We start from the raw sequence: 24,384 nt of genomic DNA, 5'->3' as shown, positions 1-24,384 counted from the left end.
GGCATTGCCTGGTACATTGTGTATTTTTGTGTTTGGGGATTTATTAAGGACATAGAAAGGCCTCAATTTTCTGCCTTTCCTGTTTCCTGTTGATTAAAGCGTGTGTGGGGAGGTGTCCTTCCCTCGTCAGGAATAACCCAGCAGCCCACCACTTCCAACCACATCCTGGCACTTTTTCTTATAGAAGCCTGTTGCTGAATAAGCATGGCTGTATTTTATTTACAAAGGCAAACAATGGGCCTGGTCTGACTTACTGACTTCTATCTTAGCGGAGTGAGCTACATCTACATAAGCCTAGCACTGATTACCAATGGCCCCGGTCTATGAAGGGCGGGGAATGGGAGAGGGAAGGGTGTGCATCAATTGTAACCCTCACTAGGAGAGTTGACTGGAGTGTGTGTGTGTGTGTGAGAGAGAGAGACAGAGACAGAGACAGAGAGACAGAGAGACAGAGAGAGACAGAGAGAGAGAGAGAGAGAGAGAGAGAGAGAGAGAGAGAGAGAGAGAGAGAGAGAGAGAGAGAAGACAGCTAAGCCTGGAGGGGGAATCCCCATTTAGAAGCCGCAAGCAGCAGCCGCCCGGCCTGGCACCAAGATACCTAGATGCTTGGCAGGACCTGCCTGCCCTGTGCAGAACTGACAGAACCATCTGGAAGGATCCTGCAGGCTGCTCCCTCATCTTGCCACTGTGGAGACTGCCTGTGTTCCAGCCCACCACTCTGAATACAGAAGCTAACCTAGGGGTCTGCAAGGTATCGACTCGTAGAACACCTTGTCTTTGCGACAGCTCGTGGTTTACATCACACACCTTGTGTGTCTCTCATGAGTCTTCTCCTCTCCCTCTGCCAGGTAGTAGGCCATTCCCCAGGGTCTCAGCAGCTGACCCACATGGCTTGTCGATGAATTCTCCTGGAAGGGTGACCCCCCCCAACCTAATCTCTTCATCGTTTTTCCAGAAATGGCTCCTGCCTTCTTCTCCTCTGACATCCCCTCACCCCGCAGCTTTGTCCCGTAGATATGTTAATCTTCACAAACGATGATGAAACTGAGGTACATCACTTCCACATTTGGACAAAGATGGGCTTGCACACTCCCCTACCCCCACATCCTCCAACTGTGTGAGCGCAAGCGTTCAACCTCCCTGCTCCAGAATTTACAGTTGTGTAAGAATAGGCTCCACGGTGCCCTCTGCAGGGAGAGAATGGAATAGCCAAGCTGGTCTGCCCCAGTGTGGGGCTGATGCCGGGCATCTTTCCCACAAAGGATAAAGGGGATGGTGGGTCTCTGTCACTCATTCACATCTTCAGTTTAAAAAAAAAACCACCTGACTCCAGACAAGGAGAGTTCAGCCGCTTTGCTGGAACTGGAGGGGTGATAGCTAGGATGGGCTTGAGTCAAGGGTTGGTTTGGCGTTATTTGGAACCATCTGCTCCTTCCTGGCTACTGTGGCATATTTAGGAAAGCATGAAAGAGCCAAGTCCACATGTCCCCCCGCCCCCAGTGGGGACTGGGAGTTCACATTTAAGGCTTCTTCATTGTGGAAATAAATTCAGTCCATGCAACTGAATGAAAGGCGTGTGCTTGTGCTGTGTGCTTGGGGGAGAAATTCCACTTGAGTAATGTGTCCCATTTCTTCATTGTATTTGGATGGAACAGAGAGACCCCTGGAATCCCTGCTTGTGATTAGTGTCATGAATACATTTGGCTGACCAGATTTTTACCCTGATTAAGTACAGAGTCTGTATATTTTGTTCTCGTGCGTTTGATTTTAATCACTGGGTGTGGGAGCCCAGACACTATTTTCTCGTCCTGCTTTGCAAAGAATAGAGCCCCGGAACTTCCGTGAAGGTGACAGGGAGTTGTTATTAATACTTAAATGCTTTTATTTTTGGTCTTCACTCATTCCCAGCGATGACACCTGAGTTAGCCGGCATTCTGCCACTGAGTCAGGATGCCTGAGGCGAGCGAGAAGAAGGAGGAGCAATTTGAGGTGCGGGGTTGCAGAGGTTTCCGTCCCTTGACACTGTTGTCTTTGGACCTGGGAGAGGCAGAACAGCCAGGTGGAGCGGGCGCAGTGTCTCCGGGATCCAGCAGACAGAGGTAGGGGGAATGTGCAGCCAAGATACACCCACCCTCCCCCGGGGACCCATTCCGTTTGACTGGGTTCCAGCCCCTGAGTCTACGTCTGTCACTTTGCTGGGAACTGGAGCCTGCTGAGGTTTAAACCGTAGATTCATTGTTCTAGCCTCAGCACCCGGAACAAAAGAAGACTGAAAAAGAAAAAGTCCAGGCATAGGATGGGATGGGGGGATAAAAGGAGAAACACCATGCCTGTGGCTGTCTTAGGGTCCCCAGGGGAAACAGCCAAACGACATGGAGCTGCAGTTGTGTCCCTGGTTGCCGTACACCCAGAAGTTATCACTAGGTTGCCAAAGACCCTCTAGAATGGTATGTGAGAAGCTCAGTCTTCTTGTGTAAGTCTGAAAAGCTACAACCCGGTCCAAGAGTGTACCTACAGGTTTTCCACACTGTAGCCAGAAGCTCTGTGAATCTTCGTTCATTCACCCTCATTCATGGGGAGAGGCCTTGTGACGCTCGCCAGAACAGACCAGATGTTGCCAGAAGTGCCTGGGTCCTCACACTAGACAGTGAGCTGCGCAGCCCTCCCTGTGAGATGGCCAAGGCACGCGGGCCATAGATGAGAGAGGAAACGAAGAGAGGCCTGTCAAGCATCTCCAGTCATCTCTGGATACACGATAGTGTGGAAGATCAGAGAGAGCTTCTAGGATATCTCCTGGTCTTGCTCAGCCTATGACAGACAGTGACGGCACCGAAACCTGGTGTAGCTCCACTCTGCTAATGTTAAAAAAGATTGACGTTTGTGGAGGGTGAAGTTGTGAGCGCGCTCGTGTGTGTGCATGTGCACGCGCGCACGTGCGTGAGTGAGTGTGTGTGCCCGTGTCTCTGTGTGTGTATGTGTGTGTATGTATGTGTCTGTGTGTATGTATCTGTGTGTAGTATGTGTGTGTGTGTGTGCCTGTGTCTCTGTGCCTGTCTCTCTGTATGTGCCTGGATGTGTCTGTGTATGTGTGTATGTATCTGTGTGTAGAGTGTGTGTGTGTGTGTGCCTGTGTCTCTGTGCCTGTTTCTCTGTATGTGCCTGTATGTATCTTTGTGTGTGTCTATAGTATGTTCCTGTGTCTCTGTGTGTGTGTGTCTATAGTGTGTGCCTGTGTCTCTGTCTGTGTATGTGTGTATGTGTGTGTGTGTGTGTGTGTGTGTGTGTGTGTGTGTGTAGAAGTGTTGGCATTCCACAGCACTGTTTTGTTCCCTGTGAGAGAGGGAGAGAACCATGCTCATTGTTCCTGCCGAGGGCAATCTGCTAAGAGCACTGACTTCAGTGTTCAAAGTCTTACTCGGTCTCATACCAGCTAGGACTTAGGACAAGGAGCTAACCGCCGCAGCCAACTCTTCATAAAGTGCTTGTACAAAGTAATGAGTCATTTTTTATGTTCTTATTGCTTTATTTGTGTGAAGGTCAGGGGGTGGGGGGTCAGAGTTCAGTCTCCCGGTTTGTTCCTCAAGTAGTTCCCCTTGTTTGTGTTTAGACAGAGTCTACCCTTGGCTTGGGCTCGTCGGTTCATCTAGGCTGACTGGCCGGTGAGCCCTGGAGAGCTCTGGTGTTCGCCTTCCCGGCACTGGGATTGCAGGTGCACATGCCTGGCTCTTTTTAATGTGGCTTCTGGGTATGAAATTCAGGTTTTCCCCTCCTGTAGACTAAGGGCTGCACTGACTAAGCTCTCTTCACAGCCCAGAACTCATGATTTTAGATGTATTTGTGAAGCGAAATGATGTAAGTACTTAGCACAGTATTAGACACTCAGTAAATGGTAGTCATCTGGCTTTATTTATTTTTTACTTATGACTGAGCAGGAGGCTCTCCAGATGAAAATACTCAGGTTACTAGTGACTAAGCTAGTAAGCTGGACGTGAACCCACCTGAAAAGTGTCCTGTGGCCCAGGTAGCATGGAATAGAATAAGATGGTCCTTGGCTTTCTTTGTGCCTTGTCATGGATTATCTGATTTGTAAAGGATACGCCAGCCTTACAGAGAGTCCCTAAGTGAGTGCTCTCCTTCAAACACCCACTCTGTGGCTGGCTTGTCACAGCCAGGCCCACTGCGTGAAACAGAGCAGGCACCTGGAGGAATTGGTTCCTGGTTCAGTGAGTCAAGCCACTGAGCAGTCTCTGCGGGAGTTTTCCACCACTACAGATTCCCCCCCAAAAAAAAGAATTCCATTTTTCCATTAAGAAGACAAGTGTCAGGCGAAAGCCTCAGAAGTCTGGTAGCTCTGTGTGGATCAGTGACATCCATGAAACCCTGAAATTATTTGATCTATCCGATACCAAGTGTCTGCATACTTGGCAGAATGAGGATAAATGACTCCCTTTTTTTCTCTGGCTCCTGCACATTTGGCCTAACGTGATCACAGATAGTGAATAATGGTCCAATTCAGTGCTTGCTTTCTGCATGACATGCCCCTCAGGAATACAATAAGCTGCTTCTTTGGTTGCCTTCTGAGTTTGATTGATAGAAAAAAAATAACAGCAAAGAGATTACATCTTGCCAGCATCCTAAATGCTGAAGAGCAAAAACCATACTTAAATTATTACTAAACCATTTGACATTCCCATTTTTAAAATGAGCCTCCTGAAGGGTAAAAAAAATGGCTTTTCTGAGGGAAGGCCTTAAAGGTTACCAAATGATGCTGAAGTCTCTGGAACCTGTGGCTTGTACCAGAAGAAGGACCCAAGCATTGATTTAAAAAAAAATACAAATACTTACTATGTTTGTATATATGTATGGGCATGTACAGGTCAGAGGACTGCTTGCAAAAATTGGCCCTCTCCACCTTGTGGGTTCCAGGGGTCAAGCTCAGGTCATCGGGCTTGGCTGCAAGTGCCTTTACCTATGGAGCCCTCTCCTCAGCCCAGACCCAGGCTTGCATCTTACCTCAAGTTTAGATGTGTAGGAAGTGTCGCTGAAGTGTGTGGTCTTGGCAGTGACTTACCAACCTCTGGCCTGTTTGACCTGAGGTCCCCTACTCAGTCCCTGAACCTCAGTGCCCCTACTGGTAGAATGGGGTGATTATTATGTGCTGTGATAGCTTTATAATGCAAACGAAAAAGCCAACAGAAGGAAAGCATCTGCACAAAGTATATGTGTGCCCTGTAAATGTTGACTGTTATACTTTCGATAGCCTATGTTGTTAATATTGATTGTATGTATGTATGTACGTGTGTATGTATGTATGTATGTACTATGGAAACCTTTTGTTAAATAAACACATACGGTGAAAGAACTTTATGGAGACATGAAGCACAGTTGCAAAATTAGGTTGGCTGCTCTCCTGTTCCGTGGCAGCTGCAGGCAGACCCAGCCTTGCTACCCTTGGCCATTCGTAGGGATGCTCTGTGTCCCTAGTATAGAATGGGTCCCCTGTTCTCTGCTTTGTGGGCCAGCTCTGAAGGGTGTTTCTCTACCTTTTGTTGTCATCTGTTTGGCCCAGTGTCATCAGGCGGAAACCTAGGGGTGGGTGGACAGCCTTGGTGATAGACTTTCCTTCTCCTCGCTTTCTCCTAAGTCTCCTCCAAACTGAGTGTCTCAGTTCAGCCTCTCCTCCTTGACGGAGGTTTAGGGGTGCCCTCGTTCCCATCGTGGCCCCTAGAGAGCTGTTCAGAGTAGACTTGCATGCTGAACTGCAGTGTGTGCAGCTTTGCCGGCCGGTCAGCAGGTGCTCTGGTTAGATGGGGTCAGGGGCCATGTCACAGAGCAGAGGCCAAGAGCCTATGTTCAACAAGACTTTACTGGATGCAAGACGCTGGTGAAGTCAATAATTCCCTGAGGCTCAGACCCTCTTTGGGGGGAGAGGGGAACTTGGCCTTCTTTAGGGAGGACTTCCTAAGACGTCCGAGATCTTACTTTCGTTGTTCCGGTCTGTTCTGCGCCGTATAGTGGGCAGGAGCCTCCTCCTCCCTGTTCTGAATGCTACTCCTGAGTTGGCACTGCCTCGGCTGCCGTGGGGTTTTGTGATGGTCTTGCTCTGGTGACAAAGTGACAGTGAGTCCTGAGTCGAAGTGGGGCCCACTGCCTTCTTTCTCTGTTGCCTTCTCTACCCTGCGAGTGTCCGTTACCGTTTCTGATTTGGGTCGTCTGTCCCACTTGGTGGCCCCGTGTTAGTAAGTTTTTAACATCATAGACCCTTTTTTTTTAACTATTCCATAAAGTCAGGCTTGTGAAAAAAAATAGATTTAGGAAAGATACCATTTCACCATTTTATTCGTGTTTGGATAGTCTCAGTGCCAGCGAAGCTTTGGAGTCCTGTAGGAAAAAAAAAGTTTGACCACCATCTAGCCTCCACTTTCCAAACTTCCATGAGTAGGGACTCCTTCCTGTCCCTGCCTGTTGCCTAGCTTCCTGGGAAGTGTGTATCTTAGCCTAACACCGGTTGGGAAGCTCCTTCTGCGGGAAGGCTCTCTTTACACTAGGATAACGCACAGAAAGCCGGCGTGCCAGAGAGGAGAGACTTCATGAAGAACCCTGCCCAACTGTGGTAGAGGGCTGTGTTTACAACAGCCAATAGCACTTCCACCCTGCCAAGAAGCTGCTGGCGGTGGACAGTGATCTCCTGAGGAATGAGGTTGTCCCCTGTAAAGTGTTTCTCGTCTCTCTGTGAAATCTCATCCACCCTTGGAAGCAAATGCAACAGTTTTTCCATGGCCAATTTTGTACTTTCTTGTGGCCATATATGGTACAAGGCAGAGAAGTGGCCTGAGCAATTAAAGCACAAGGTTTCTCCTTGGGATTTTGAACAAATAAGATGAAGAGAGACAGGAGGTGAGGTGTGGCTTCAAATGGTGAAAAGACAGATGCCTTCTATTTTTAATGGTGCCTTCCTGGCTTGGGTATAGCAGTTGGTAGAACACTTACCCACCATAGGTGAAGCCCTGGATTCCGTCTCCAGCGCCACGTAAACCAGGCATAGCTATATGCCTGAAATCCCAGCACTCTGGAGGTGGAGGCGGGAGTATCATAAGCTCGAGGTTATCCTTGACTGCATAGTATGTTTGGGGGCTAACCTGTGCTAACTGAGACCCTGTCTCAAAACAGGGAAAGCTGAGGTATTTATAGGGAGGGGAGATCTTCCTTCAAATGTGCCATAGTTAAACACCAGGTTTCTTTTCTGGATGGATTATAACTGGAAGGATTTAAAATTTCATGTCTTTTAATGTACACGATGTAGGGGGGAGGCAAAAACAAAGATGGGCAGACAGACAGACAGACAGACAGACAGACGCAGATTTTAAGAGTTGATTCTTGTTTTAAAGTTACAGGTGAAGCATAAGCTAGACTTTATCATGTGGCTCCCCAGTTTGGTGCAGTGTTAGCGGGGTTTGAACCCGCTCATAGAAGCACAGCTTTGGAAATGGAACACTGCTTCCTTATTTTCTTACGTTATTTTATTTTTAGCCACCAGCAGAAAAAACAAATGACCTCATTACCCATGGTTTTGCTGGGTTCTATCCAAACTAAGCCATCAAAGAGAAATAACTACCTTGTTGTATACTAAAGAGGATGCAGCGTTGTTGTTCCAGCCATTGAGGACTGCTTATTCCTCTAGGATGAGAAGGTCAGAAGTAAAACTGAAGAATTTGTAGCTCATATAGGACAGAAAAGCTTACCTTTTATATTTCTGCAAAAAAAATTGGCATTGGGATTCTGAAAGACTATGCATTCATTCTAAAGCACCTTAAACAACTGGGCTCTGTAGAATGCAATCTTCACTCAGACATTCTAGGAGCTTTTAGAATTGTGGGCATGTGTGTGTCCAAAGCCCAGCTCCTTCTCTCATCAGCCCATGCTGCCACCCAACCTGCATGGCCATTTTCATGCTCCCTTTTCCTCCTTTCTTCAAGGGTGCTCCCCAAGAAGCAGCCAACCAAAAGACCATGTTCAAGTCTCTACCTTGATATTAGACACTGAAGCCAGATGTGGAGGTGTATAACTGTAGTCCAACATTGGGAGGGAGAGACAAGAGCAGTTCAGTCTCATCTTCAGCAACATAGTGAGACCTGGTTTCAAAAAAGCCAAGTTTGGTAATGATGCTGATAATAATAATAAATAGTTCTGCTAAGTGTGTAGAGAGGGCTCCTTAAGCCACCTTCAGAGGGCTCCTGCAGAAACGCCAAGACACAGAACCACATCCACATGCCTTCTATGGTGTAGTGGCTCAGAGAGTTATAAAGACACCAGCCCAAGCTGTTCTGAAAACATACACTTAGGATAACTCAACTGGTTTCAGTTATCCTCAGAAATCTGAATGTTCAAGATTGACACCTTGACAAATTATAGGAAATTGCAAACATTTTCCCAGACCCAATTACCAGATCTACTCCCCCAAAGTCTTTGGAGAAGATGTAAGCAGGAAACCTCCTTCAGTCAGGTTTCAAGTGCCAGTAGCAGTGATAGGGGCTGGGTCAGCCAGCCTGGGACACACTCTGCCTTTGTGCCCATTGGCTTCAAGACCAGACCACCAACGGCTCTGCGCTTGAAACCAGGAAACAGCAGAGTGCCGGGCTGTAACTTGCCAGTTACCGAAGAGGAGAGGAGAAGGCGCCGGCCGAGGACCTGGAGCTCACAGTGCTTCCATTTAAAGCACTTGATTCCTGTCAGGAAAAAAAAAAAACTGAGACTGCTTGCCAGAGAAAACCAAAGGTTTTCCTTTTCTTCAAAGGCATCATGATGTCTTGAAGGAGACTGTCCCTTTATGTGGTGGATTGTCAGCTGCTGGTGAGTGGACCATGGAAATTGGTCTCGGAGAACCAAAGTGCCCAGACTGCTACTGGGAGGCCATGAGTGGGTCGGGAAAACTCATCAGGGGCTCTGCCATCATTCCCAGTGTGCATATGTGTACATGTGTGTGCCAATACATGTGGGGAAGAGAAAAGCAACCTCTGGTGTGGTTCCTCAGGTGTCACTGTCTGCTTGGTGCTTTTCTGAGAAGTGCCTCTTACTGACCTGGAGCTTGCCAGACCAGAACAGCAAGCCAGAGCAGCCCTGGGGATACAGTGGTCTCTGCCTCCCTGTCCCTGAGATTCCACATGAATGCCTCCATGCTGGGGACGCTTTAAGCAGCTTCTGAGGGTTGGAAGGCAAGTCCTTTATACACTAAACTACTCCACGGTCCTTGTCATTGGCGTTTTTTAAAAGTACACTAGAGTAGATTATGTCAGAGTTCATTGTACACAATAAGAGTATGTCTTGGAGCCGGGCGGTGGTGACGCACTCCTTTAATCCCAGCACTCGGCACTCGGGAGGCAGAGGCAGGCGAATCTCTGTGAGTTCGAGGCCAGGCTGAACCGACAGCCTCCAAAACAATACAGAGAAACCCTGTCTCGTAAAACCAAAAAAAAAAAAAAGAGTATGTCTTAGAGGGTGGTAAGATGTCTCAGAAGGTAACTGTGGTGCTTGCTGCGCAGACATTACATGGGTCCCCAGGACCCACATGGTGTAAGGAACAAACTCCAGAAAGTTATCCAAAAGCATGCTATGGCATGTACATGCCAGGACATACACACACAGAGGTAGAGAGAGAGACAGATACACAGGCAGACACACACACACACACAGTAATTTTTTTTACAAGACTGTCTTGATGCGGTTCATCTTTATATACAGATCCATGTTCACAAGCCACTTACTGAATCATGATGTTCCTATTTTAAATTTATTTTTGCCCATCAAGACTAGGTTCTGTTGCTGACCAGACAATTCTCAGCAGTGTACTCTGCGCCCCTCAAATGCATACGTGAATCAAATGCCTAAAGTAGCCGTTTCAGATGAGTTTTTTAAGTCAGTCTGACTTGGGCCAAAGGAATAGATTTGATATAAAAAGAAACAGTGGCGTTTCTTCAACCTGTATTGCTCACATACCTGTGTGAGTTTCACAAAATCTGTGAACTGTTTGTGGTTCTTCATGCCATAACGCTTAGGTCAACTTGAAATTTAAATGTCCATTTAATAAACACGAAATAGTTCGTTTTCTACACAAGCTAGTTGCGATATACCTTTAGAAGGACAAAAATGCTCATTTGTGAGCTGTGCAAAGTAGCTCACTTCCTACAGTGGCAGGGCGGGGGATAGGACGCCCAGCAACTCACTTCCTAGAGTAGCCCATGTGGCACAGTAGGAGTTACGACGCCCAGAACATTCTTGTATGTTTTCTCCTGTTCCCTCTTACATTCCTTTGCTGTGAGGAAGGGGGAGGCTCATACACATGAGGGAAAAAAGCAAGAGCTGTTAGTTATTACAGGAGCTCTCCTCCTTTAGAGAAGTTACCCGGCCTTCCCTCCGCTAGGCCTGTTTCCTGGGGACACCAGCGTTTCTGAATGAACAAGGTTGACAACACCTTGCCCCAGACAGCTTTCTCCATGAGTAAACACCGGAAGAGAAACTGCTGAGGGAGAATGGTGGAAAATAAAGAAACACCCTATGCATTACCACACAGAGCAGCGAAAGGGCATAGTGTGTGAGGGGTGAAGGCTGAGTGTGTGGTTCCCCGTGAAACAAAAATGGCCGTGGCTTGGCCTCGTGAAGCTTCTGAAAGGCTCCCTGGGATCTTAATGTGAGCACAGCTGAAAGGACTCCAGAGAAATAGCAGAAACAGTTTATCCTCTTTCCTTTTATTAAAAAACAAACAAACAAACAAAAAACAGGGTCTCACGATGTAACGCCAGAACTCGCTGCATAGACAAGACTGGCCTTGGACTCACTGAAACCTCTCACCCAGCAGCTCACCCTCTTTTCTTGCAGATCTGACTTACCCGAGCACTTACTTTCCTGCAGATGATGTATTAATGAGTTCTTTTCCGTTTCCTTCTTCTAAGATGTGAAGTCTCGTAAGGCAGAGGTCTTTGGTTGTGGACGTGCTCCGCGTACCTAGACAGCACTTGGTGCTTGAGGAATACATTAATGCTGGTGTGAGCATGCTGAGTGTCTGTCTGGATGGATGGTGTGTGTAAAGATGAGCGAGCGAGCGAGTGGGCGGGTGAGTGAGTGAGCGAGCGAGCAAGTGGGTGGGTGGGGTGGGAGGGTAAATGGGTGGAGGATGGATTTGTAGGCAGATGGAAGGCTGTGGGTGTGTTGGTGAGTGGATGGATGGATGTTTCACTTGGCTTCTGATAAGATCCCAGGTATAGGGAAAGGCAATTTTCCTAGGAAAAGTGGTCCTGGCTTGGAAACTTAGTTTCTTTATCCAGAGAGACTCTTCCAGGTTACGGCTACTTCCTGATGAGGGATGTAGCTGGCCCTACTGTGGATATCGCCATCATATATAATAAGGCAGGAGGAAAGACGGTGTCTGGAAAACAGTCTGGGCGTTGGACACCATTGTTTGCATGGGCTGGGGGAAGAGCTCAAATGGTGGAGAGTTTTCCCAGCATGCACCAAGCCCCAGGTTCATTTCCCAACCCCACATAAACCAAAGGTAGCACACCCTGGGAACGTAGAGGCAGGAGGTCATTGTCAGCTACATAACAAGTTTAAGGCTGGCCTGGGATGCAGAAGACAGTGCCTTTAACAACAACCACAAATAAATAAATACAAGTCATTACTATGGTATCCCCGAGAGTGCTGTGTCAGAGGACCTGGGTTCAAATCCCCGGTCTTCCATATTAGATGAACGAACACGGTCACAAAATAGCTCTGCCTGGCCTCAGTTTCCTCTCTCGTAAGGGAAGCAGGAACACTATTTAACAATATGTCCAGTGGTGTGCCTCCAGATCCCCCGTGAGACCCCCCCCCACAAGGCGGGGGCGGTGTCAAGCCAAGGATACCCTATGACAGACTGGTAGTGTGGGGAGGTTTCCCCAACTAGTTTGCAAGCCAGTCTGTGGTCCTGCCCAGGAAAACATCCAGCAACACCCGTTAGTTTTGGTAGAGGAGTTTTGCAGCACCCTCCCCTCCAAATCCAAATTCCCCATTAAGTCAGGAAGATGGATGTGTTTTAAAACATTGGGAGGTCTGCTTTGGATCACCCAGAGCTGTGGCTTCCCCGTGCAGCTGCGGGCAGACTCAGCCAGTTCCCTGACTGCCCGGCTCCCAGCGCTTGCGCCCCACGCAGGGCTGCCTTGACCCAACCTTAGCAGCCGTTGACTTTTAAATCATCAAAAGCCGCTCTGTGTACAGTTTACTCTGTTGCTGGAAGGCAGCAGAACATAGGTATTAGGAAGGGGTGGGGGTGGAGGGGTGGCTGAGGAAGCAGCCGTTAATCCTGCCAGGCTTCTGGGCACAGGAGTAGTTGCGGATGACAAAAGTTAATTAGAAACATGAGCAGTTTAACCGAAAACACTTGTGACAATTGGAAGGGCAGCCTCTCGGCTTGCAGAATTTCTCATCAAGAATCCTTGAGGGAGAAAGTGGCCGCTGCTAGGTAAGTCCCGGCGCTGTGGCTTTGCAAACCGTGTTCTTTTAAGGGGCTGATGGGGTTAGGTTGGGGGGGGCGCGCTCAGGCTCAGTGGAGGTGTTTCCTCTGTCTTCCGGCCACTTTCTCTGGCTGCTACTGGCACTTGGAACTGCTGGCATACGATGGCAGTTCCGTCTGAAGAAGGAGCTGCCGTTTGGGGGCTCTCTAATGCGGGGCCACTGTGGTGAGTAACGGAACAGTAGTAGGGAGCCCGCATTTCCCAGAATGGTCCTGGTGCTTGTGTGGAAATATCTTCATATACTTCTGAGAAAAGACTGTGTGTGGGCAAGGAAACGGGGAAGCCTTGACCCTGAAATAACCTGTGTTTTCTTGCCGTGTGTGTGTGTGTGTGTGTGTGTGTGTGTGTGTGTGTGTGTGTGTGTGTGTATACACTAGAGCGCGCGCGCATGCGTGCACGTGTGTGGTGGGGCGGGGTGGGGGTGCACATGCTTAGATTGTGTTCTCAAGTAAAAGAAGTATTTTCTGTTCATAAGCCTTTGAAAGTGCCAGCATAATGTCTCCATCATGCGATTGGCCAGTGTCAAAAGGTTGGTGATTCCAGCCCACCCAGGCATGTGTATGGGGGTTTTAAGTGTTCAGAGGAGAGAACTCTCCTTCCTGTCTCTTCCTGTGAATTCCCAAGTGAATGCAGAGAAAGAAATCACTTGTCTCCTCACCTGCTTTCCCAAACAAGACAAAGTGAAATTCTTTAGGCTGGGCATGGTGGCACATGCCATTAATCCCAGCGCTCAGGAGGCAGAAGCAGGCGGATCTCTGAGTTTGAAGCCAGCCTGGTCTACAGGGTGAGCTCCTGAACAACCAGAACTTCTCACAGAAACCCTGTCTCAAAAATAAAAAGAAAGGAAAAGAAAGGGTCAGCATAGAAAAAGCTTACAATTTTGATAGGAATTAGAAACTTTTTATGGGTAAACTACTTTTCATTTAAAATGATTAGTTTCTGCGTTATTTTAACATCCATGGTAAGTTGTCTCCTGAAAGTTGGATACCTCGTGACTATTATGCATAAATGGAATTCCGTGTTAAATAATTTAAAGTCTTTTATTTCCTGCACCCTGGCACACCACAGGAGTGCTAGGTGGTGGTGTTAAAGGATTTTCTCTTTTTCGGTAGATTATTTACATTCTTAGTTGTGCTCTGCACGCTACTGTTAAGATTGGCATGTGTTTACAGAACAGACACAACCAAAATGTGGTAGGCTGGGGGAGGTGCCGTGTGAACAGTGCGTGATGGAGGACAGGAGGATGACCTGCATTAAATTTTAACCACAGATAATCCACACCTCCAGTAATGGGGCTGTAGGGCATGTGGGTGGGGAGTGACTGCCCAGGTAGCCATGGGTGATCTTCCTGCGTCCTTCCCCGCAGTTCAGACGATGTGATTCAGGTTCCTCTCCCTTCCCTGCCTCTACAGAGCCATTGGCAAGCTCCGCTTCCTCCCAGCCCGGAATGAGCGAAAATGTACTTGCCTCCTTGGAGAACAGTCCTGCCATTCCTGTTAACGGCTCCTCAGCCATTCCCCAGCCCAGCATGACCTCCAAGCCCTGGCGCAGCAAGTCCCTCAGTGTGAAGCATAGTGCCACGTCATCCATGCTTTCAGTCAAGCCCGCTGGGCCCGAGGTTCCCAGGCCCACCCCTGAAGCCATGAAGCCTGCCCCCAACAACCAGAAATCCATGTTGGAGAAGCTCAAACTTTTCAACAGTAAGGGGGGCTCCAAGGCAGGTGAAGGCTCGGCATCCAGGGACACGAGCTGTGAGCGACTGGAGATCCTGCCCAGCTTTGAAGAGTGCGAGGAGTTGGAAGCTGCTAGCAAGGCCCTTTCTACTGCGGGTCCTGCATCCAGCAGCCCCAAGATCGCACTCAAGGGCATCGCACAGCGGACTTTCAGCAGGGCGCTTACCAACAAGAAGAGCTCCCCAAAGGGCAGCGACAAGGAGAAGGAGAAAGAAAAGGGCAAGGACCTCACCAAGAGGGTCTCCATGACTGACAGGCCTGACCTCAAGGAAGAGCTCAGTGGGGTGTCTGTGACTGAGATGCCCAAAAAGTCCTCCAAGATTGCCAGCTTTATCCCCAAAGGTGGGAAGCTCAACAGCACCAAGAAGGAGGCCACGGCTCCATCCCACAGCGGAATACCAAAACCAGGGATGAAGAGCATGCCCGGGAAGTCCCCAAGTGCTGCCACGCCTCCCAAAGAAGGAGAGCGGAGCCGAGGGAAGCTGAGCTCAGGGCTTCCCCCGCAGAAGCCCCAGCTGGACAGCAGACACTCCAGCTCCTCCTCCAGCTTGGCATCCTCGGAGGGAAAAGGCCCCTCGGGGACCACTCTGAACCACAGCATCAGCAGCCAGACTGTCAGTGGCTCCGTCGGGACCACCCAGACCACTGGAAGCAATACCGTCAGTGTTCAGCTACCTCAGCCTCAGCAGCAATACAACCATCCCAACACAGCCACGGTTGCACCTTTCCTGTACAGGTAGGCAGCACCCGCTCTCCCCATCCCCGCCCCCGCCCCCAGGTAAAGACCCTGTCTGCTGGCTCTTCTGGTGCAGGGTCCAGGAACATGTGAGCCAACAGCCAAAGTAACACATTACACCGCGAGCTGATCCCAGGATCAGGAGGCTTCACTGGGCCTGTGGGGACCAGGACCTTTTCAGAAGCACTTGAAGCATGTAGGCCTGAATATGCAGAGTGGCCGGTTTGGTGTCACCCAAAACGAACTGTAGCCTGCAATAAGCAGACTTAAGACCACTCTGCTGTGTAAGACTTTTTATTGGTCTTGAGCTTCCTAAGTCTCATAGTTCCTGCTGAGGCTTTCTGAGAGGAGATGAAGGAGGGAGAAATGATATTGGCAAGGGCCATTCTAGAACAAGGGGTAAGGACGAATCTGCTGACCTTTTCCTCTATCTCTGTTGGGACATCTATAGAACCCTGCGGAACCAGTGTACGTTACTGTTCTGTCCCAAAAGCCATTCTGCTCTGCCCATACCACACACCCACGCTCTAGGCCTGTGGCTAGTTCTTAAGGCTTATGGGCATCTCTGTACTACTGACAAGGGAGCTAAGAGCTTGGCTCACAGAGCTTACCCTGGTTCTGTGCTGGGTAGGGATAGTGTGCTAGCCTGCACTTCACAGCTAGGCCCCAACTCCTGTGCGTATACCGAAGCGGTCATGTCGCAGTCTATCCCCTTCGTTCGCAGCTCTCTCCCAAAATGCAGAAACACCAATGTGCACACGCATTCAGTACTTGCTAGTCAGCAGTTGTGCATAAGTAAGACACAATTACGCATTCATGCTCCAAACGCAAATGTGTGTTCCCACGGGTGCATTTGCGTAAGCCCAGGCTCGTGCGTTCCTGACCACACTTTCGGCTTCTTCGATTTGTGTGACTTCCCAAGGAATAAGATGTTCCCTGTCTCCCTGCCGGACTTGTGTTCCTATGAACTCGTATGCTCCCAGCCACTAGAGCTGTCAGGAGAAAGCTAGCCAGCATCCCCGTGGGTGAGGGGATGATGTCAGGCTCCCTGCTGCCCCATGTCCACTCTCCTCTGCCCACTCCCCGCTTCCGTGAGTGTCCTCGAAATCCCTTTTGATTGGCAGACGGTTCTGTTTGACTCAGTCGGGTCACCAGCTCAGCTAGTGATGCTGAAAAGAGGACCAGGGCTTCTTTCGGTGGAGTCCTGGTGCGGCTGCGTGCACGGCTTCTCACGAATTGCGCTCTGAAACGTGGAGGGGATTGAACAGCTCCCCGTGAGACTGTTGACAACCCTAGCAGCACGCATCGTGTTGAGGCGACAGGCTACTTGACAGCTTCTTGACTAGTCAAACTAAAACGTGTGAGTGCTTGATCGCCGTCAGTGTGACTCCGTCTGCATTTTGACTGAGTCCTTTGGCAGACTATAAAGCAAGCATTCGCCTTCTTAATTATTATTATTTCAGGCTTCTCTGTGGTGGGAGGAAAGATTCCTCGTGACAAATGCAGAGGAGCAAGAGGAAGGGAACCTCCCAGATACTGAAGTCCTCTTTGGAGGACCCAGTGGAGGGCTGAGAAGAAGAGTCCCGGAAAGGAATTGGACCTGTACCCTGCCCAGTGTTAGCCCCTGTGGTCTTAGGCACTGGCCACAGGGAGAGCTAGCGATTGCTTGTGAACCACGTGTGTGTGGAGACCCAGCTAAGGGCTTTCTGCTTCTAGTCCCCTGGGTCCTTCCCAGTTTTGTTTCCTAGCTTGAGTTTTTTGTTTGTTTGTTTGTTTTGTTTTGTTTTTCAAGATAGGGTTTCTCTGTATTGTTTTGGAGGCTGTCCTGGAACTCGCTCTGTAGACCAGGCTGGCCTCGAACTCAACAGAGATCCACCTGCCTCTGCCTCCCGAGTGCTGGGATTAAAGGCGTGAGCCACCAACTCCCGGCAACTAGTTTGCTTTTAAAATCCCAAGTCTACACATGGGCAACTGAGGCTTAGACCAGGAAATTTGTTCCAAGTCACAGAACTGGTAATTAAAGAATCTGTGTTTAAAACCAAGTCTGCCACTTGGGAGGCAGAGATGGACAGATCTCGAGTTCAAAGCCAGCCTGATCTACAGAACAAGTTCCAGGACAGTCGGGGCTACACAGAGAACCCCCATCTTGAAAAAACAAACAACAAACAAACAAAAAACAAGTCTGTCTAGCTACAGGAACCTTGCTGTCTTGGATTCTGGGTGCTACAGAGATACCTCAGCTGTTACGAGCACTGGCTACTCTTGCAAAGAACCTGGGTTTGGTCCCCAGTACCCCCATGGTGGCTTACAACTGTCTGTGACTTCAGTTCCAGGGAATCTGATGCCTTCTTATGGCCTCTGTGAGCACTGAACATGTGTGATGCACATATATATGTGTATTCATACATGTTATATATGCATTTTTAAAGCAGCAATCTTTACATGTAGAGTAAAAGGACTGCAATTCACAACATACAATAGCATCAAATCTAAGCCCAGCTGTCCAGGCAGGGTTTGTTAGCATTGTGTGGGATAACGGCAGGTGCAGTGCAGAATGCATCTGAGTTCAGAACGGAGCTGTGAGGCAGCACAAGGGAGCATCCTGCTCCTCCTGAGGGCGCAGCCACTGCTAGGTCCCAGCAGGTGGCGCCCTTCCAAAGTGGGCTCGGGAGCTCCACATCCTTCCTTTCCATCCTTCCTTCTACTGGATGAAGAAATCCAGGTGGTTTCTTGTGTGAAATCTCCCAAATTTTAAAGTTATTTTTATTATTTTTAATTATGCCTGTGTGGGGAAGATAGGCATGTGATTACAGGTGCCTGTGACGGCCAGAGGCATTAGATCCCCCCAGGATCTGGAGTCACAGGCAATAATGAGCCATTCTTTGTGGGTGCTGGAAATTGAACTTGGGTCCTCTGCAAGAGCAGCATGTCCTCTCAACTGCTGAGCTATCTCTCCTGCCTCAAAATCTAACAAATGTTAAATAAATAGTGAGCTGATTTGCCAGGCATGGTAGCACGTGCCCTTAATCTCTACATTCAAGAGGCAGAGGTAGGTGGATCTCTGTGAGTTCCAGGTCAGCCTGGTCTATATATTGAGTAGAACAGCCAGGACTATATAGAGAGACCTCCACTGAGAGAGAGAGAGAGAGAGAGAGAGAGAGAGAGAGAGGAGAGAGAGAGAGAGAGAGAGAGAGAGAGAGAACTAATTATTTTTTAAAAATGCTTTGCAAGTCTTTAACAGTACATCTGTCTGTAGGATAGCATACCTACTTACCTTTCATTTATAATCTCTAGGCTAGAGACAGTGTGCCTGTTTTAGAGCATTTATAAATCCTAAGCAGATGATGAGTGCTTCGATCTCTGGGCTAAACGGGAGCACTGGAATAATGACAGACCTTTAAAAGGGCGGCTAAGGAGCTGGGAGCGATGGCTTCAGCAGGAGGGAACAGGAAGAGAGAAGAGTGGGTGGTTTGAAGTTACCACTTCATCTCCCGCAACACTCGGTGCGTTCTTAGGACTGGGGATATCGCCCCATGCTAGAACATGCTAGGACACGTGCTAGCGTGCACAAGGCCCCTGGGTTTAATCCCCAATAATAAAAAATGGGACACACGCACACACACACACACACACACACACGCGCACGCGCGCGCGCATTTTTCCAGGGTAGTGAAAAGTAGCTGGATCCATCCAGTCCTAGATGCAAATAAACTAAAGGTCTGAGACAAAGCAGTTGTGGCCAGACACCTCCCATGCAAACCAAACATTGGTTCGATTTGCTTGACAAATAAGGGCCTGGGAGAAGGGTTGGGAAAGTACATGTTTCAGTCAAGTGTTGAAATAATGATCAATGAGACCTTTCATGTCACATCTGAGCCGTGAATCAGAAACCTGGAGGGCAGACGCAGCTGCTTGGCACCCACTCCTGACCTGTCAGGATTGTGGGGCGAGAGGGGCCGTCAGTGGCCTCGTCTTTACGCTGTGGTTACTTTCCAGTTGTTTTCTTTTTTGACATAAGTCTGAATGCCCAAACCACCCAGCTCCCTCTAGCACGTGTCTGGTTCGAATCCTGAGGCTGGCTTGGGAAACCAGTCCCCATCGAGAACTGGCAGACCCTCCCTTTGGCCTTTGTTATATGTCATCTCTCTGAGTTCCGTCGCCCTCTCCAAGCGTGGCTGTTGAATTATTTAGAGTGGGTCTGCTGGCGAGCTCTGCCCCACAGCTGCTTGCCTAGCAGGCCATGGCAAGCAGTCCAGATGTGACGGTTTCTACTCCTGATGATGGCGTCTGCTCTGATTTGTATGTAAAGGTCCCAGACGGACACCGAAGGGAATGTCACTGCCGAGTCCAGCTCAGCAGGTGTGAGCATGGAGCCCAGCCACTACACCAAGAGCGGACAGCCTGCTCTGGAGGAACTCACTGGTGAGTATGAGCCCTGGGTGGTATGGTTGCTGCTGTGTGGGGAAGCCCCTCATGCGGGCACCTGCTAGTCAGGCTGCTGATGCGGGAGCTAAGCAAAAAATTGTTCCCTTCTGCCATGACTTTCCTGCCTTGTCTCTCTCACAAGCTCTTCAGTCTTCCCTAGAACTGTGACCAAGTCTCTTAACTTGTGGGTATGACTCATGCCTGGGCCCTGGACTACTTTAAAGATTAATGTTGAGTTATATTGTTCTCCCTTCATATGAAGTTGCTCTTTGACAAAATTTAGAACTCAAAAATACTAGGTTTGCTTTTAGTTTTAGGGAAGCCCAAATTTAAAAAAAAAACCTTTTCATCACTTGCCATCAGGTGATGTGGGGCAGTTAAGAGCACTTATGGCTTTTACAGAGGCCCTGGATGTAAGTCCCAGCACCCATTCGGTAGCTCACAACCATCCACTGTAATTCCAGGTCCAGGGGCCCAATGCTCTCTTCAGCCTCTGGAACACCAGCAGGCATGTAATACACAGACATACATGCAGGCAGAATGTTCATACACAGGACATTAATAGATAGATTATAACTTATGTCTTTTACCCAAAACAAAACAAAAATCCCTAAATTACCTAATTACAGTCAAGACAATAATTGTAAGGTATGATGCTGTATATAAAAACACAACATCCAGAGACGGGGGGGGTGGCTCAGTGGGTAGAATGCTTGCTGTGCAAGGATGAGGACCAGAGTTCAAATCCCCAGCACCCATTTTAAAAGCTGGGCACAGCAGCCCACACTTGTAGTTGCAATGCTGGAAAAAAATGGAGACTTTCGGATCCCTGGGACTCGCTGGCCTGACAGTCTAGCTGAACCAGTGAGCTGAAGGTTCAGTGAGAGACCATGCTTCAAAAAAGTAAGGTGGAGAACAATTGAGGAAGAAACATAACACAACATCTGACATGAACAGGCATGCTCACACATGTGCATACGTCCCCACACATAGGCACACAAGCATGTACACACATACATCATAAATGCGCACAAAATGTAACACCCAGTTGTCATAAGAATAATTCCATGGTAATTTGTTGATACTGTACCATTATATTCTCTGTGTGTGTGTGTGTGTGTGTGTGTGTGTGTGTGTGCATGTGTTTGCATGTGTGTGGGTACAGGTATGTGCAGAGGCACGTAAGTGGAGGCCTGCAGTTGATATCAGGCACCTCCCTTGATCTTTCTCTATTTGTTGAGACAGGGTCTCCCACTGAACTCAGAGCTCACCCACTGAGTCTAGCTAGTCTAGCTAGCCAGCTTGCCTGGGTGGGGGGGGGCCTGCCTCCCTACCTCTCAAGTGCAGGGATTGTAGACTTGGCTTTTATGTGAACATTGGTCTTTACTCTTGTATAGCAAGCACTGTGTACACTGATCTATCCAGCCCAGCCACAATGTAATTTTATGAAGGTAAAAAAGAAAATCAGAAGCCAGAATTCATTTTGGGTGGGTGTGTCCTACCTGTGAGCCCCTCCACCAGCCTACATATGAACTGTGATTCCTTTTGTTTAAATACTTTTTAATGTATATGTTTTGACTGCATTTGTGTCTGTGCACCACGTGTGTGTCTGGTGCCTGTGGAGTCCAGAAGAGGACACTGGATCTCTTGGAACTGGAGTTACAGGTGATTGTGAGCTGTCGTATAGGTTCTGGAAGCAGAACCCATGTCCTCTGGAAGAGCAACCTGTGCTTTTTACTGCAGAGACATTTCCAAAGCCTCACTCCCACCTGTATTTTTACAGGGGTTTTATGGTGAGGTAGAGTTAATGAATGGAAGTAATTTGAGGATCTGAGACTCACTACTGCACCAGGGTGACCCAGAGTTGTGGTACCTTTGAAGCAGTCATAAATAATAAATGTAGCTAACCTATAATGAAAGAGATTGACAGCCCATGGGGATGATGCAGCCACATTACTCCAAGGCTCTTAGGAGAAGGTAGGATCGACCTTCACTGTGGGTCTGGAGAGCTCAGCCTAGCCTTCATGCAGCCCAGTTATGTCCCCTGCACCACATAAACCAGGTGGCACATACCTGTTATTCCATCACTTGGGAGGTAATGGCAGAAAGATCTGGTGTTCAGAGTCTCATACATATATACTACTATACATACACACACACCCACGTGCACACACACACATGCACGCACGCACACGTACACTTGGGAGGTAAAGGTAGAAGGATCTGGAGTTGAGTCTCAAACATATACACTAGTGTTCATACGCATGCACACCTATGTGCTTTAAGGATCTGGCTGGTAAATTCAATCTCCGACTTGGTTGCTGTTCTTAAGAACCTCGTGATCTTGTAGCCAGGTGTGGTGGCCACGCCTTTAATCCCAGCACTCAGGAGACAGAGGGAGGTGGATCTTTAAGTTTGAGAACAGTCTGGTCTACTGAGTGAGTTCCCGGACAGCCATGGCTACACAAAGAAACCCTGAAACCCTGACTTGGAAAACAAACAAAGAAACGAACAAACTAACCTCATGGTCTAGAAGAGTTAGACTGATCTTAATCCTTGCTTCTCCAGTGGAAGACCCTGAGGCGCGGCGTCTTCGGACAGTAAAGAACATTGCGGATCTACGGCAGAATTTAGAAGAGACGATGTCCAGTTTACGGGGAACTCAGGTTACACACAGGTATGGGCAATGTGAACTGCTTCACTGAGAGAACTTGTTGGAGCTCATTCTGTCTCTGGTTCTCTCCTGCTCACTGTTCCCCCAAAAGATTGGTTTGGTTGAGAGTGGAATAGATAAGCTCATCCCCCAATGGGTTAGGATTCACAGAGAAGGCAAGACAATGTTCAGTAGTTAAGGGGATGGACATGAGTGTACACAGACACCTCCCCCGCAGGTTTCTTTTTTGGTTGTTTGGTTTTGGGTTTTTGGTTGTTTGGTTCTTTTGGTTTTTTCGAGACAGGGTTTCTCTGTTTTGTTTTGGAGGCTGTCCTGGAACTCACTCTGTAGATTGGGCTGGCCTCGAACTCACAGAGATCCACCTGTCTCTGCCTCCCGAGTGCTGGGATTAAAGGCTGGGCCACCAACGCCCAGCTCCCCCCCCACTCAGGTTTCATTGTTTACTGCTCAGAGGAAATTGCTCTTGCATTTATGCTTTGACTTGCGTTATTCAAAACAACGCGAAGCCTCTAGAAGGGGCAGGTGAATCGTGTCTGACACTGTGCGACAAACTGAGTAACTTGAATTCCTACCAGGTCCTCTGCTGCAGCTGATGTGTATGAAAGAGGAAGTGCTCGTGAAACTTGGCTCTGTTTAAGCTATGGTTTCTTTGGAAGGGCTCTCGGGTTGTTTTCATTGTTCTGCAAGACCGTTGAGGAGGACTCGGTGCTGGCACTGCTGTGATTTTGGCAGGATGAGGTCACACAGTTTGTGTTTGGCTTTGAATATCAAAGAGTCCTGGCCACCCTGGCTGAGCTCTCAAGGGTTCTCCTCGCTTCTCGGGTTTCAGTTTGTTCGGTAAATGTGTAAAGGGAGGAAATGTGGGGCTCCCCCCCCCCCTTAGACGCCTAAGGAAGTGACTTAAGGAAGAAAGAGGATTGGCTTGGGGTTTGAGGGGATGTGATTCATCGTGGTGAGGCAGGTGAGGCAGCTCGCTGGCCCACCGTCACGAAGCAGAGAGAGACTTGGATGCTGATACTCAGCTTGCTTTCTTCTTTTTATACAGTCTGGGATTCCAGCTCATAGAAGGGTGTCACCCACCTCTCAGATGGGTGACCTCTCTTCACCCAGAGGCTTTTCTTCTAGGTGATTCTAGATTCTGTCAAGCTGACAGCCAGTACTAAACAGTCAAACTCGCCACTAAGAATCTTGGCCACTGTGGGTTCTGACTTCAGTAGAACCCAAGGGTCCAAGATGTGAAAAACAAGGTCAGTTCCAGGATTGTTGGAGACAGGGTATGGGACAACTGGCTGGTCAGGGGAAAGTGAACTTGAGAGTTTAGGGACAGCGCCTTCCTAACCCTTGAGGTATTTGAAGATTTGGGTCCAGATGTTAGGTCCTGTGGCTTCATGATTAAGCATGAATCTGTCCTTTCTGCACCTAGTCACCGACACTGACTCTAGGCTGTTAGGTGGGGGGGAAGGGGCTGTGAAATGTGCTCTAAGAGGTGGTATTTGGTGCCTGCTGTCTTACCTTGCTTTGTAAATGTGAAGGTTTTTTGTTTTGTTTTGTTTTGGGCGGGTTGTTTTGTTTTTTGTTTTTGTTTTTTGTTTTTGCAATTCTGAACATTTAAAACCCATCTAACCTGCAAAGCACATTGGGGTCTAACCCAGGTTGGTTTTATCTTTTCAGTACATTAGAAACTACGTTTGACACCAATGTCACCACGGAGATAAGTGGGCGCAGCCTCCTCAGCTTGACAGGAAGGCCCACTCCTCTGTCCTGGAGACTCGGGCAGTCCAGCCCTCGGCTGCAGGCAGGCGATGCCCCCTCCATGGGCAACGGGTACCCACCCCGAGCCAACGCCAGCCGCTTCATCAGTGCGGAGGCAGGCCGCTACGTGTACTCTGCCCCTCTGAGAAGGCAACTGGCCTCCAGGGGCAGCAGCATCTGCCACGTGGATGTCTCGGACAAGGCAGGCGATGACGTGGACCTGGAAGGCATCAGCATGGATGCCCCTGGCTACATGAGTGATGGAGACGTCCTGAGCAAGAACATCAGGGCTGATGACATCACCAGCGGGTAAGTAAACACACAGGTGGGCTGGCCGTTCTTGCATCTCTCTGCTTGCCTCTACGAAGAGGTCTTTAGAGCTGGTGCTGGCTGCCTCATCTGCGGCTGCCAGAGAGGCTCCGTGGTGTGGTTGGGTCACTGCTGTGCTGTCGTTCAAAGGAGCCAGGTAGACAGACTCAGCCGGGGACCCACAGATGTTCACTATACGGACATATCTGCTGC

General features: G+C 48.8%; 1 protein-coding gene across 1 annotated transcript in view; it reads left to right on the top strand.

The window, feature by feature from the left end:
• Positions 1 to 24,384, top strand: part of Nav2 (neuron navigator 2) — a 347,498-nt gene that overhangs the window by 183,984 nt on the left and 139,130 nt on the right. Inside the window, 4 exon segments of the mRNA XM_013122863.3 lie at positions 13,955 to 15,011; positions 19,321 to 19,433; positions 22,005 to 22,113; positions 23,782 to 24,171. Coding sequence (XP_012978317.2) covers positions 13,955 to 15,011; positions 19,321 to 19,433; positions 22,005 to 22,113; positions 23,782 to 24,171 — 1,669 coding nt within the window.

The sequence above is a fragment of the Mesocricetus auratus genome, unplaced genomic scaffold (assembly GCF_017639785.1).
Source record: "Mesocricetus auratus isolate SY011 unplaced genomic scaffold, BCM_Maur_2.0 Super-Scaffold_100030, whole genome shotgun sequence".
Classification (NCBI taxonomy): domain Eukaryota; kingdom Metazoa; phylum Chordata; class Mammalia; order Rodentia; family Cricetidae; genus Mesocricetus; species Mesocricetus auratus.
Note: the sequence above shows the minus strand (reverse complement) of the source record. Positions and strands in the feature narration are given on the sequence as shown.